This window comes from Oncorhynchus masou, chromosome 1, assembly GCF_036934945.1.
Source record: "Oncorhynchus masou masou isolate Uvic2021 chromosome 1, UVic_Omas_1.1, whole genome shotgun sequence".
NCBI classification, from domain to species: Eukaryota; Metazoa; Chordata; class Actinopteri; order Salmoniformes; family Salmonidae; genus Oncorhynchus; species Oncorhynchus masou.
The window spans coordinates 19,505,970-19,521,400 of NC_088212.1; the positions used below are offsets into that span (position 1 = coordinate 19,505,970).

Below are 15,431 nucleotides of genomic sequence, written 5' to 3' on the forward strand. Positions count from 1 at the left end.
GTGTGTGTGTGTGTGTGTGTGTGTGTGTGTGTGTGTGTGTGTGTGTGTGTGAAGGAGCCAAGGAGGCAGATTTATAACTCCATTTGTAAGGAGTCCAGCGAGTGAATGACATCCCTCCGCTGCAGTCAGGTGACATGTTATTGATTCAGTGCACACGCTGGCTCAAATCTTTATGGTTATGAAATACAGACTAATGATTTAATAAGGTGATGGAGGTTGGTACACAGCAGCTAAAGAGGGATTGATTTGTGACTGACTGAGTAGGCTAGTGCCCCTATGCCCCGCTGTGCCAGTGGGATACATCAAATGTGATTTTAGCAGATGCTCACCTGGCTGTGCTGTCATTTAGTTTTTTAATTAACACGCGACTTTCTATTCGAATACACTCAGGCTGTAAACCCAGCCCCACATCTCTCATGTTCGAGCTTATGCTATTTGTCTGTTATACAAGGACACAAGTCTAAAGACAAGGCCTCAGGTGAATAACCGGGAGGAGAGGAGAGCGCTTTAACCCCTGACCATCTGGAGCAATCGCAGTTGAATTGGAACGATGGCTGGAGGGCGTATTCCTGACGGCGTCTACGATCTATAACATATGTTTTGATGCTGGTACGCGCGCCGCCTCTTCCTCAGTGCACTGACTGAACAACGCGACAATAGCCTAAACGGTGTGTGCTTTCGGTTCCATCGTCTCTGTTGGTTATCTATTCATCCACGGCTCTGAATCTGGCAGACCTGCACAGGACATGGTGTTTTGTGTGGAATTAGGCCTATCAGTGTCATCTGTCTGAGAGTCGGGAGAGAGAGAGAGAGAGAGAGAGAGAGAGAGAGAGAGAGAGAGAGAGAGAGAGAGAGAGAGAGAGAGAGAGAGAGAGAGAGAGCAAAGGAATCCTTGGCATACACACACGTCGGTGTCTCGATGTGATTTTGAGTGACTGGCTGCATTCTTGTGGAGACGAGCGGAACGGATAAACCTATTTTCATCGTCTCACCCATTTGCGCGGATAGCGGCTGGTGCATGCCCGTCTGGGTTCAGCATCTAACAGCGTCTCTTTCTGCTGGAGCTTGGCTGATCCGAGCTGTCCTTGGTCGGGCGTGGAGGGAGCCGAGATGAGCGCCTTTCGGAGGGGTAGCTGGGTGTCTCTGTTGGAGTTGTGTTGGGTATTAATGGGACTGTGGAGGCTCGGGGCCGCCTGCCCTGCGTCCTGCTCCTGCAGCGGGACCAGGATCGCCTGTGTGGACCAGGAGCGGGGCATCATGGCTTTCCCAGTGCTGCAGTCTGAGCTGGAGATGGACAACATCACGGACATGTGAGTCACTGTCAATGATCCATCATCACCGTACCCAACATATATGACAGACATAGCATACCTGCCTTATTGGCACACAATAATGAGGTGAAAAAAGGCTATGCGTTTTAGGCTATAAATGTGAGTAGAATTGAAGATTCAATCGAATGGTCAAGTCTCAGTCAGTAATTAGGCTATTTGAGTTGTCTAATAAAACCTATTGTATAGTTTTTCAGGGTGATCTTAGGAAAATAAATAAACAAACAAACAGAAAGCAACAATTATAGACTCTGTGTGTGTGTGTGTACACGCGCTCGCGTGTTTATGTCAGTGGTGTGAGAGAGATGGGGACACCTGGACGGTGAGAGACTGTTGTGGTGCTATCCGTACCGATTGACGCTCTTCCGTGGCCCCGAGAAGAAACACAACGGAGTGGGGGAGAGGTGTAGTCCTACTCTCACAGAAACCCATACATTAGCCTAGTTCAAATATTAGCAAATAGGCTACTACCCCCCCAGACGCTTGGCTCGGATAATAGGCCCAACAGCCTAGAATTTTCTATTCTGAGAAATGTATAGCCTAGGCCATGTTGCTTCCATTGTGAACTAAAACATAGACTCAATTAATCTCCACCCACGTTTCAGAGCTGTTCAGATTTAGCATAGCCTAATTGAAGACAAACAGAGCATCATCAGGGTTATTTGAACCAAAAATAGGGCTACAGCATTTAGAATGCGTGATGTTACGAGGACATGATGGGAGCGTTTTTCTAAAGACCATAGCCGATCCTTTGATATCCATAGCCTACTGTCACCGTTATAGGATTATAAAGATACAATACAAGTAGCCTAACAATGTTTATTCTGTTTATATAATAATCGACTGTTAAAAATGACAATAATTAGACGACTTGAGTAAAGGTCTATTGGAAGCTTCCTCTGTATTTCCAAACGAACTTGACAAAAATCTTTAAACAAAAACTCCCGTCCCCGAAAAACACTTCAACATCGTTTGAAATGTGCTGCATAAACTGCATCTGTCGTTCCTTGTAGGTCTACTACTTACTATTCTCTAACCTTTTTTCCCAATTTAATTTTTAACAGATATATTGCAAATCAGAGTAGCTTCTCATCCATCAATGACAAAGACCTGCATTATTACCGGAACCTCACGAATCTGTAAGTATGTTATGTGATATCTTATACTTGTGGTCATGATGGAGCCCCGATTGGATTGGTGTTGGCATCCGAGCTCAATATGATGATGTTTTTGTGTAAATTTGCATTGCAGAACTGTGACTAACAGCAGGCTTACCTATGTGTCTCGACTGGCTTTCCAGAACAACCTCAAACTCCAGTATCTGTGAGTGGCTTTTATAAGGCTAAATGAATCTCAATTTGAAGGTCAAACTACAGTTCTTACAAAAATAATTGTATCTCCTAAGACAGACAAGAACAGTTGCTGGAACGGTTATACAGTTTAGTATTTCTTTTGGATATGTCTTTCAACTAATTATTGATAATAATGTACATTCTGATTGACAGGAATCTGAAAGACAACAACTTGTCATCTCTTTATTGGAGGATATTTCGACATTTAAACATATCAAATCTGTGAGTTGATTCTATCACCCCCCGACTGACAATGTGTCATCATGGATAATAAAAAATAAAGAATTTTAAAAAACGTTAGTGCATGTGTGCGCATACCTTCATACGTGTGTGTGTGTTCGTGTCAGTGTGTGATTCAATATTCAACACTGTGTTTCTCTGTGTGTGTAGGATTCTTTCAGGGAACCCGCTGCACTGTTCCTGTGAGAACATGTGGATGAAGTTGTGGCTGGGAGAGGAGGCTGATGCTCAGGAGCTCAAATGTATAGAGGAGGGTGGCGGGAGGAAACCTCTCACCAGGCTCAACCCCCCTCACTGTGGTAATGGCCCCAAAATACACGCACACCTCCCAATGATCGTCAAAACACACACAGTGGATCTTATTTTTTTCCACAAACCACTTTCTTTATTTGAAAATGTATCCTTCCTAGCCAAATGTTTTGAAAACAACCCTGAATAAACTCTCCTTCGATTCACATGCGGTATCATAATGACAAACCATTATGATTACCCACAAACTAAAGCTGGTCTAGGATCAGTTCCCCCTTCTACTCATTAACAGTCACCAGTGTGTGCTGATAACAAAGAGGAACCTGGGCCTGTACTAGTGTGCTCTGGGGCACAGAGGCTATATAACGACAATGATAACACTTATTGATCCGGCAGTCCAGTCTCCACTCCATTAGGCTGCTATTTTCGCCATCGCCACGGTTACTTGCAGGCCCCTGGAGAGACGGCAGGGGGACCCCTGTGTGAGTGACATATGAAGACGACTCAAGGGAGAGGCATGTGTACGATGCCCCAGGCCTGCCAGGCAGCTAAACACAATGAGAACCTTGCAAACCCCCCTTTTCTCTATTTTTCTCTAACATTCTCTCTCTCTCTCCCTCTCACAACATCTCTTTTTCAGGACATCTCTGTCATTCTTTCTCTGTTCATATCTCCCGCTCTCCTTCTGTCATTCTGTACTATATGAAATCCACAGCTCAGTGCAGTAGTTTTCATGTGTTGGATACAGAGGTTATCTGAGACTAAGCTATGGCCTTCACTGCTGCCTACCAATACTTATATTGGAGATGTTGATGCTGTAGGTTCTAGTGTCTAAAACTGGTTACAACCAGTAAACAACCATTGCAACCAGTTTAGCCCACGAGTTGTGTTGTTAAAGATGGACACATTGTAAAGGCATACTGTGCTTTACTAGTGTACTGTAGCTTTGTTGAGTGGGTAGGGTTCACACCGCAGCTGGCAGTGCTTGTAAGAGAGCAACTGAGACTGCTCAAGCTGTAAGGGTTGATTTACTGAAGGTGCTTCAGATGGTATGGTCTGAGTGCTGAAATGAATCGTTTTCTTGGTTCTAGAATCATTGAGAGCGTTGCCATGCTGATAAGAGTCTTGGCAACGTCCCTTAGTGGAGATAAGAGATCTATCCATTTTATCAACCAGGACTGTCGACACTGGCCCTTGCTCGCCAGACGCTCCCATGCCATTGGCTGCGGCTAAGAGGCAGCCAATCTTCTGATTGGACACGTGGGTCACCTTCAAGTCACAGTCCCATCCTCTCCACCTTTGGTTGTGTTGTTGTCTCTACTTAGAGAGGCTCCAAACTGTGTCTAATGAATGTTATCTGAGTTGCGAGACACATGGAGTTGTAGTCTGTGTGTGACCACCGCTGTGTTTGTGCTGTGATTTTGAACTAAGGTTGCATTGAATCTCCCCTTCGTTGTCATTGGCAGTGGTTCCCATGGCGACTCTGAGCCCATCCAAGGTGACGGTGCAGGAGGGTGCTGATGTGGTGTTGACATGCAACACCTCTGGAGCGCCCTCTCCTGAGCTCATCTGGAACATGACCCCACTCGTCTCCTACAATGAGGTCAGTCACCACCGTCGCCCGCCACCAAAAATCCCATGGCTGCATCTCAAATGGCACCCTAGGTCAAAAGTAGTGCACTATATGGAATAGAATGCCATTTTAAATGCACCCATGAGTAGGGACAGGAGTTCTACTGACCATGTGATCTGACCCAGAAAAACTCTGTGCCCATGTTACTAGGGCCTCTAACTTGGGCCCAGAGTTGTTCCTGCTTACGTAAGACTCCTGGACCTACCCATCAGCAACAACACTAATCCACCAGTTAAAGGCACATTCCTTCTGTTAAAGGGCGACTGCACTTCCTGATTTGGTCTCGTTTTAGATTTGGTTCATTAAGAAATGCTATGACTGATTTTAAACGTGAGTTGGTTTCAGGGTGTGGTTTGATGTGGGTGTCTCGTGTGTGTTCGCAGGTGGGAAGAGTTAGCCAAATTATTTAGCCAATTAGCTTCAGCCAGCTGGTGTGCGACCATGGTAAAGTTGGTTTGACTTTTGATAGATTTGGGGATAGTTAGGACCATCCATAAACAACACAATGTAAATGGGACTCTTAGTTTCCTCATTAAATTCTTTCAATATTTGTAGTTGGTTTGAAGTTAAGTTAATGGAATTGGGAGCTATTGACCTTTTAAAATATTGTCCCATGTACATTCTATAATTTAGTGATGGTCCCTAACTAGCCCCATAGGGATATCAAATGTCAAACCAAATTGACCAAGGGCATTATGATCAGCTCTTAATTGATTATTACTTTATGGGTGCTGCCAGCTGTGTGCATGTGGGCAGGACTGAAATAAACCCAACCCAAGGAAAACTGTTATGGTACCCTTCATTCCTTGACACAATTTTTTACGATCATTTCGCAAATCTCAGTTTTGGACGAGACTGACTTTATGACCAAAATTATACTATTTACACTATGTAGTCAATTTTGACAATATAATACATTTTTCTGACTCATAACGATGTCACATGGGCCATTTTCAGAACGAGAAGTTGCTTTTTAGGGGCAGTCGCTCTTTAAGACAGGATCTGGCAGCCTATTTAGTCAGAGGTGCAGATGCAAAAATAAGTGGTATTTATTTAACAGTAAAGTTGATGAGAAGACTAGATACAGAGCTGTATTTACAAAATATATAAAGGCAGAAAAATGTAGAAAAATTTGTTAACAGAAAGAATTAACTTGAAAAAAACAAACTTACTTGGCCAATAGCAGAATTACCTCAGCTTGAAGGAAGACTAAGGTAAAACGCCTATAAACTCACACGTCTCAGTATATGGCAGAGCTATAGCATCATCAACATGTTGCCTAGACAAACAGCTCTACCTGAATGAGGTGAACAGGGATCCTAAAAGGACCTACCCTTACCTAGCATAAACCATTCACACCTTTAAACAGATCAATTCTTAATGAACAGGGATAATATACACTTTAACGGCAGTACTGTTTCGCACTATATATATATATTACAATGGGTATGGTCAGCTTTATATAATGCAGATATTTTAACACAGAGTCTTTTAACCAATTATTAACCAGCATTGGCCAATAATGTTACTTGCTAATCTAGGCATAACACCATTTGTTTGTCATAGGTGCTCAGAAGAAGCAACACTATGTCAAAAATTAACAAGAAACTAGGGAAGGATATCTGTTTAGAAATGGTAAACAATAATCTTACAATAGCACTAATAACCAGCAACAGGTATTGTGTTTGCAAAATAGTTTCCAAATAGTTGTGGATGGGTAAAAGCATTGGCAATATGGATGAGGTGGCGCCTGACTCACTGTGTCTCTGCATGGTCCTCTGCAGATTGAGGCCTCAGGGCAGGTGTCTGAGCTCCATCTCTATAACCTCTCCTCACTGGACAACAACTGTAAGATCACCTGCAGCGCTGAGAACATTGTGGGCGAGAATGAGTCCTCAGTCTTCCTCGACATCCTCTGTGAGTTCCAAACATGACTCTTGACAAGGAGGGAATAGAATGATAATAATACCGTTGTCTTAACTAGTTTTTCTTCTGGACCATGTTTTTTGTCTTTATTCCCCCTTTTGCTTCTCCCTCGATCTTTCTCACTCACCCATTCTCTCTTTCTCACTCACCCATTCTCTCTTTCTCACTCACGAATTCTCTCTTTCTCACTCACGAATTCTCTCTCCCTCCCCCAGTTCCCCCTAACATCAGTAAATTGAGTGATGCCTACTCAGACCACCACTGGTGCATCCCATTCAGTATGTCTGGGAACCCAAAACCTGATCTCCGCTGGCTGTTAAACGGGGAGCCGGTAAATGAGGGACCCTACATCATGACTATGATACATGACTTCTCTGAGAGGGAGTTCCACGGCTGCCTGCAGCTGGACAGCCCCACACACATCAACAACGGACCGTACACCCTGCTGGCCAGCAACAAGTACGGACAAGACCGCAAGACCGTCGAGGCTCACTTCATGCTTGACCCCTTTGATGGAGGTATGGGGTGTGTAGTCAACCCCTATCCCACTTGTGTCAATCTGAGAGGATTGGATAGTCTGTAATATAGCAACAATTCCACCTGGCCTATCAAAGGGCAAAATGGAGCTATTACCATATTGCTAACAACTATATGTCCAATCTTCTCAGATCTACTCAAGTGTTTAGGGGGTAGGGGCCAGGGGTCAAATTACACTTAGGACAGGGGTGTCAAACTCAATTCCTAGAGGGCTGTGTGTCTGCTCATTTTTGTTAATTATTTTCAATTGGTGTCCAATTAGACCTAGACAACCTGTTGAGGGGAGTTCCTAACTAATCTATGACCTTGATTTCTCAATCAAGTACTTTTTGTATTTTACCCAACAGGAACAGTGACAGAACCACTTTACTATGGTGAGTGGCTCTTCAAATATTTACATGCAACATTGACTGTCTAAATCGCTCATTGAACTGTTGAGAGAATAATTCAATGTTCTTTACATTAATGAATAGCAGATGTCCTGACACTAAAGATGATTGACTTGAGAAGTACTTTAAAGACTGATTTCTGAGGTTTGCTTTTTGTGTTATTGAGTGTTAATAGTTGATTTTCTCTTCCCTCTCCTCACACCCTGGATCTGGGCACCACAGACCCAACTACAGGTACAGTTACTCTCCCTTCACATTAACAATCACACAGCAGAGGTTAACAAGTACATAGGCCTATGTCACCCAATCACACAGCAGAGGTTAACAAGTACATGGGCCTATGTCACTCTGACACTCAGAGGGAATACTTTACATGAAAGGAAACTATGTAAGGACTTCATAACACATTCATTACCCATTTACATTTACATTTAAGTCATTTAGCAGACGCTCTTATCCAACCCAACCCATATATACTGCATTCATAGGTAGCACATGCTTATGTCAACAACCACAAGACATAATACAAATATTGTTATGAAGTGCTTATGTAGGTATCCCTCAAGTAACGTGTTACCCACAGGGACAGGGACATTTAATCAACTTCATTGTCATTGAGGAACACTGTAGCATCTGCTGTCTTCTCTGCTCTTTGAAAACAGAGGACACACCTCTAGAGCCACCAGAAGACAGAGTTGCTGTAAGTCACACTCTAAGTCACCTCTTTATGTGCGTGTTTGTGTGAGCCTGTACCTGTTGTGGGAGCCTGTACCTGTTGTGGTAGCCTGTACCTGTTGTGGGAGCAATGATTATAACATTTTGTTTATTTTTTTATACAATATGTTTTACCACTACTTTTAGTAGTCATACTACTATCTAGTATGTTTAGGGGTGACAGTGTGTTTAAGTTTTATATTTCATGTTTTTATATGGTGGTAGTAGGCTACACACTGTGACACATGGTATTTTGGAGTGGTAGTGGTGGTCCGAGCTCAACAGCTTTGTCATTCTTTCAGGTATATGTGGTCGTAGGGATTGCAGCAGTAGCCTTCATGGGTTTTCTATTGATGCTGGTCATCTTGAAATTCGGGGGAAACTCAAAGTTTGGAATCAAAGGTAAGTCCCTTTACACAGTATACTACTGTAGCCTATGGGTCTTTCTCTCCAATCTGAAATTGCACCCTATTCCCTAAATAGTGCACTTATTTTGGCACTGGCACAGTATAGGAAGTAGGGTACCATTTGGGATAAAACCATAGAGTGGGATCTGAATGGTGGTAAAGAGGAACTCAGACATTTCTAGTGATTAACATGCATGTGGATCTCCGTCTCAATGTCTCACTATACTTGTTCCATACTAATCATCCACCCATGCAGATAACGCTGCACTGTAGCTCGTCTCTGTCTTTACTGATGCTGCTATTGAATAACGCAGAGGGACTGAAGAGGATTTAGATACTAACCCATATTAGGAATAACAATAGAGGTGTAAACTGACTGTCACTCAAATCGCTGATGTTGTATTGTTTGTACTAATAATTAACCATACTGGGAAATGATATGAGGTTCAAGTGTGACTATGCCTTCAAAAATACCTTTTGAACACTATCCTGAAATCCTCTATTTGCAATGGATTGAATTCCGACCTGAGTGTGTGTATTTTAGATGAGATTGTGTGGGTAGGAGTATGGGAAGGCCAGGGCTGCCTCAGTGTGGTCAGTTATTTTGGTGCTGATTGATTTATTGCCCCTCTGAGGGGAACGGGTGTGAAAGGAAGAGAGGGGGAGAAGTGGTATCTCCTTTCCTCTGCGGAAGTGGAGGATGAGGTTCCACCGGAGGCGTCAATTCCTCTCCTTCCTCTGTACGTGTATGTGTGTGCTTTTATGCGCGCACGTGTGAGTATCTGAGTAGGAAGTTAGCTGGAGTTTCAGTGTTGTGAGTATCTGAGCAGGAAGTTAGCTGGAGTTTCAGCGTTGTGTGTATCTGAGCAGGAAGTTAGCTGGAGTTTCAGCGTTGTGTGAATCTGAGCAGGAAGTTAGCTGGAGTTTCAGCGTTGTGTGTATCTGAGCAGGAAGTTAGCTGGAGTTTCAGCGTTGTGTGTATCTGAGCAGGAAGTTAGCTGGAGTTTCAGCGTTGTGTGAATCTGAGCAGGAAGTTAGCTGGAGTTTCAGCGTTGCCTGCAGGAACTTTCACTACGCGTCTCTGTCTCTTCACTGCAGTTTCTATTCTCTCCTTTCTGATGGAGGAAGTGACACTCCTGTCACTCAAAATCATGATCCACACTAAAATAAAAAGTCTGGGAAACTTGAAATGCCCAAGACACACACTTTCACTATTATGACCCACATACCGCAATCTTTATAAAGACGCATTGGAGCCAAGTGAAGACTGACTGATCTCCTACTGTGTATGGCTAAAGAAGTGCTGCCTTCACCAGGGGCTTGTATTCCTTCTCACTGCAGTCCTTGTATGTAATGTATCCTGCTCATAGGCTGGTGTACAGAAGTGTAAAGCAAAAGACTTTCCCAATCCACTAACATTTAGCTAATGTACGCACACACAACAGACAAAAGGTGTGAAGAGACTGTACTGAACACTGGGTGCTCAGTCAACTGTTCAGGAGCATGTGAGACATCTAGACACACTTTCTCTGGATGCCTCGGTGCATAAAGGTTTTTTGGTTCAAATGAACCTGTTACTGCTCTTCTGTCATTAATAAGATGTGGTGTACAGTAAGGATCAGAGGTTACTCTGCACTGTTTTATGTGCATGTAGATTTAAGTTATTGTAATTTACAATTTGTGAGAGTTTTTTTTGTGTGTAATTTTACCCCTTTTTCTCACCAATTTCGTGGCATCCAAATTGTTTAGTAGCTACTATCTTGTCTCATCACTACAACTCCCATACGGGCTCGGGAGAGACGAAGGTTGAAAGTCCGATATACAACCCAACCAAGCCGCACTGCTTCTTAACACAGCGCGCATCCAACCCAGAAGCCAGCCGCACCAATGTGTCGGAGGAAACACCGTGCACCTGGCAACCTTGGTTAGCACGCACTGCGCCCAGCCCGCCAAGGACATCCCTACCGACAAGGACATCCCTACCGACCAAGCTAGGCCAATTGTGCGTCACCCCACAGACCTCCCGGTCGCGGCCGGTTACGACAGAGCCTGGGCGAGAACCCAGGGACTCTGATGGCACAGCTGGTGCTGCAGTACAGCGCCCTTATCCACTGCGCCGCTGGTGCTGCAGTACAGCGCCCTTATCCACTGCGCCACCCGGGAGGCTACAATTTGTGAGAGTTATTCGGAGTGTGTGTGTGTGTGTTTTCAGAGCGTTAAGGATTTAGAAGATGTAGTCTCCATATAGAATAAGTTCTGAATACTTTTCTGTGATGGGCATCATAGAAAAATAAGTTTGTCAGGTATTGGCCAAAATACATTTTAATTAGAGTATCTGTCTTTACAAATATGTTGTTACATGAGAAAACAGACCTAAACCTGTTTGAAATGTATCTGACCCTTAAAGGCCCAGTGCAATCAAATGTGATTTTCCTGTGTTTTATATACACTGAGTATACAAACATTAGGAACACCTTCCTAATATTGAGTTGCACCCCCTTTTGCCCTCAGAACAGCCTCAATTCATCGGTGAATGGACTCTACAGGGTGTCGAAAGCGTTCCACGGGGATGCTGAACCATGTTGACTCCAATGCTTCCCACAGTTGTGGCAAGTTGGCTGGATGTCCTTTGGGTGGTGGACCATTCTTGATACACATGAGAAACTGTTGAGTGTGAAAAACCCAGCAGCGATGCAGTTTTTGACACACTCAAACTAATGAGCCTGGCACATGCTGCCATACCCCGTTCAAAGGCACTTAAATATTTTGTCTTGCCCATTCACCCTCTGAATGGCACACATACACAATCCATGTCTCAGTTGTCTCATGGCTTAAAAAATATGATTTAACTTGTCTCCTCCCCTTCATCTACACTGATTGAAGTGGAATTAACAAGTGCCATCAATAAAGGATCATAGCTTTCACCTGGATTCACCTGGCCAGTCTTTCTCCATAATGTTTTGTACACTCAGTGTATATTTCCACACTATATGGTTGGAATATCTCTGTGACATTTTGGTGGGATGGAGTTTTGGCCTGCCATGGTGACATCACTAATGACAGCTAGTTTTCAGCTTTCCCCTCCCAGACAGTCCTAGTAAAATTCATGCTTGAGAAATTGCTCTTTGAAAACAATCACAGTAAGGTACTTAATTGTTTCTCAGAAATAATTTGATATTGAGATAAAAACAGCTGCATTGGACCTTTAAAACAACCTTGGTTGGTTTGATAATTAACTTTTCTTTGGAATGACAAAAAAAGAGTGAAGAGCAGCAGAAAGAAATAGATAGATGGAGAGAGAGGGAGCGAGCACTGTATGCTTATCAATGATTCAGGAAGGCAGGTATCAGTTTTCTCTGTGTTTGGAAGAGTGCCGGATGATCAATACATCTCTCTCAAGGTCAGAAGTATCTCTGATAGGACTCGACAGACCATGCTCACGCTGCGTGTTCTCCTCGTCCTGCAGAGCACACTTAGGCCCTGTTCCATTCCTGCCTTCATGGACCTCCCTCACTCCCTGCACTACCTTTTTCGGGATCTGTACAGAACAGGGCCCATGGTTCCATAGGTCTCCAGAGAACCATAGGCACAACGGCGATGTGTAACCTTGCCAAAGACCGGAAGTTTTGTGCTCCCAGAGCTGATGTAGGCTTTAGCTCAATGGGCTATCCATATGGAAGTATGCAAATGACCTGGGTTCAATGCCTGGGAGGACACAAACATGATACAGGGGGACACACAAACACACACACAATGTTCCCCCTGAGTACTTGAGACATGTGTGGAATGCTTTTGTGACAGCCTGTGGGAGTTTGAAGTCACTTGTCTCTCTTTGGTCAATCACAGATAAAGTGCCCACTTGAGGGGTCAGAGGTCAATGTGTGTATGAGAGATGTGCCGACTGGACAGGCAACAGCAGATCTCTTCCCTCTCCCATAGCGACAGGAAATGTGTGTTGGTGTATTAACTCAGGGCCTAGTCACAACCTTCTCTTCCACCTTCTAGAGCAATTTTTCCTGCTCAGGCCACATAGGAAAGGATATACTCTATGACATACTGGGGCCATACATGCGAACATTAGAAAAAGTTGAGCTTTAACCTGGACCTCCGTCTCAAAATGCGCATCAGCCAATTAAAATCACTGACGTAGTTGGACGTGATCCAACACTTGTTTATGAAAGAACACATAACAGAAGTCCAATGGTACGTTCTGGTACTAGATCACATGTGTTTGACTGACTGGTCATATACACAGTGTACCAAACATTAAGGACACCTTCCTAATATTGAGTTGCACAAACTCCCTTTTACCCTCAGAACAGCTTCAATTCGTCAGGGCATGGACTCCACAAGGTGTCAAAAGCATTCCACAGGGATGCTGGCTCATGTTGACTCAATGCTTTCCACAGTTGTGGCAAGTTGGCTGGATGTCCTCTGGATGGTGGACCATTCTTGATACACACAGGGAACTGTTGCGCGTGAAAAACCCAGCAGTGTTGCAGTTCATCACACAAATCGGTGTGCGCCTGGCACCTACTACCATACCCCGTTCAAAAGAACGTAAATATTTTGTCTTGCACATTCACCCATTGAATGGCACACATACACAATCCAGTGTTTCCCCCTTTCAAATGTAGAATTACATTTATTGTATTAATGTGTTGAAGAATAAATGTAATGAGGAACTTCTTGGAGTCCCTCTTGCAGACCGACATATAGGCTTCTGACACTGCTACATAAATAATCGTCACTATGATAGGCTATATTACATAGACGTGTAGGCTACACATACATTTATATGCGTTATTGTAAATATCCACTTAGTCACATATGCGTTATTTGAATCTAGCATCGAGGACCAGCAGTGAACAGTGTTTTCTTTAACAAAAATGCTTGATGCGAGGGGGGTTCGAACCCACAGATAATGTTGTTATTTGACCTTTATTTAACTAGGCAAGTCAGTTAAGAACAAATTCTTATTTTCAATGACGGCCTAGGAACAGTGGGTTAACTGCCTTGTTCAGGGGCAGAATGTGCACTGTTGTTTTAAAGTCAACCGATTTAGCAGTGTGTACCACCAGGAAGCAATGATGAAGATGGTACATGACAGCTTTTTGACAAGTCCATAAGGTTTTTTGACTTAATATTATTTATTTGTTATGATTTACGACAAACTGAATGTTGTATAGACCTCCTTTATCTTTTTTTTTCCGTAAAGGCACATGGATTTGTGTGAAACAGATGAGCAAAAACATGGGATTTTAAATATGCAGAAACATTTTGAATTTTGTCTAACGTTAGTAGCTGGTAGCCTAGTCGAGGATGCATCATCATGCAATATTGTCACTCTGCTGTACACTGGAGACAGACCAAGCGGAACAAAAGTAAACCAAATATCCATCTGGCGGCCAAGTTGACCTATTCCTAGAAATGCCATTGGTTGGTGGATATAAAATCTAAGATCTTTGATAGGCTGATGCAGAATTTGTTACAGGAAGTAATCATGGTCAGCTGGTGAGGTTAGCATAGGGCTAACGTGTACCAGGATATCTGATGGGACCAGTTACAATGTAGCATTCTATCACTTGCAACTACATTGACGATTGTAATTGGCTGATGCAAAGGTTAAATACATTTAAAAAATTGAATGTTTGCAAGTATAGACCCCATCAGTTTTACTTGGGCTGTGGGGGTAAAGAAATTTCATCAGCCGGTGTCACGGTAATTGACTGTTAATTAACATAAACTGGCTTCCACACATAGCCTACAAGCCACTGATGCAGACCTTTGGAAGTTTTAAAAAGTCTAATAAATCCATGTAATATAGCCTACAACTTCTCAATAAATCCATTATTTATTTTAGACAGGTCTAAAGAAGCATGATATGAAGAAAATGTAGAACAGAATAGCATACTCTGAGTTGTCCTTATGTTAGGTCCTGATCTGTCTATGCCAAATGGCTGTGGGCTACACTAGTTCATTTAGCAGACAAGATTTGCTTAGAATTCCATGTCATTTGTTTATATTATTTTATAGTATGAAGAATACAATTGAACAAAGCTGAATAGCCGCACATGCGGCTATTCTGTGTTGAGTGAAAATAAATAGGTACTCTTACATGCTTAATTTAGAGTTATTCATGGAACTTTAGTTGTTCTACAAACGTTGGGCTGTAGGTTTTGATTTTTAATACATTGTAAGGCTGCATGATGAAACTCTAATGATGATTTGAAAAAAGTTGCTTGAAAGGCATGAGCTCTGCTTTGTTTTTTTGCGCAGGCTGTTCACACTTCAATAGTCTCTCATTCACAATCTGACAAGCACTTGATAATGCCTCGAATTTCCCGGCGGCATCCCCTTTGTGGCCGTAATGCACCCTAAGAAAGTCCATGCCTATTGCGGCCCGGAGTGCTGCGTTGTGCCCTTCTCCCTGAGTGCTGCGCAATCCAAAGCGCCTCTCACTCACATGGCTCTCCATTACATGATCGGGTCTTTCTCACAGGCTACAAGTGAAGGCAGACACATCAGGGACGCAACTGCGCACGTCCTTATCCAATTCCAATGCGCATATTGAAGATATTGGAAGAACTGTCCACATTTACTTTTTGTCAGCCAACAAGATGAGTAGGCCTAACAAACAGCAAAAGCACTAGCCT

The 15,431-nt window shown here is 43.2% G+C and overlaps 1 protein-coding gene across 1 annotated transcript in view; it reads left to right on the forward strand.

The window, feature by feature from the left end:
- Nucleotides 1-505: 505 nt before the first annotated feature.
- The window catches only part of LOC135527326 (BDNF/NT-3 growth factors receptor-like), a 56,317-nt gene continuing 41,391 nt past the window's right edge, over nt 506-15,431 (forward strand). The window contains exons 1-11 of the mRNA XM_064955892.1: nt 506-1,310; nt 2,393-2,467; nt 2,580-2,651; nt 2,834-2,902; nt 3,071-3,219; nt 4,636-4,772; nt 6,587-6,719; nt 6,944-7,246; nt 7,613-7,639; nt 8,317-8,354; nt 8,671-8,770. Of these exons, the coding sequence (XP_064811964.1) occupies nt 1,111-1,310; nt 2,393-2,467; nt 2,580-2,651; nt 2,834-2,902; nt 3,071-3,219; nt 4,636-4,772; nt 6,587-6,719; nt 6,944-7,246; nt 7,613-7,639; nt 8,317-8,354; nt 8,671-8,770 (1,303 nt within the window). The 5' untranslated portion in view covers nt 506-1,110. The remainder of the gene's footprint in view (nt 1,311-2,392; nt 2,468-2,579; nt 2,652-2,833; nt 2,903-3,070; nt 3,220-4,635; nt 4,773-6,586; nt 6,720-6,943; nt 7,247-7,612; nt 7,640-8,316; nt 8,355-8,670; nt 8,771-15,431) is intronic.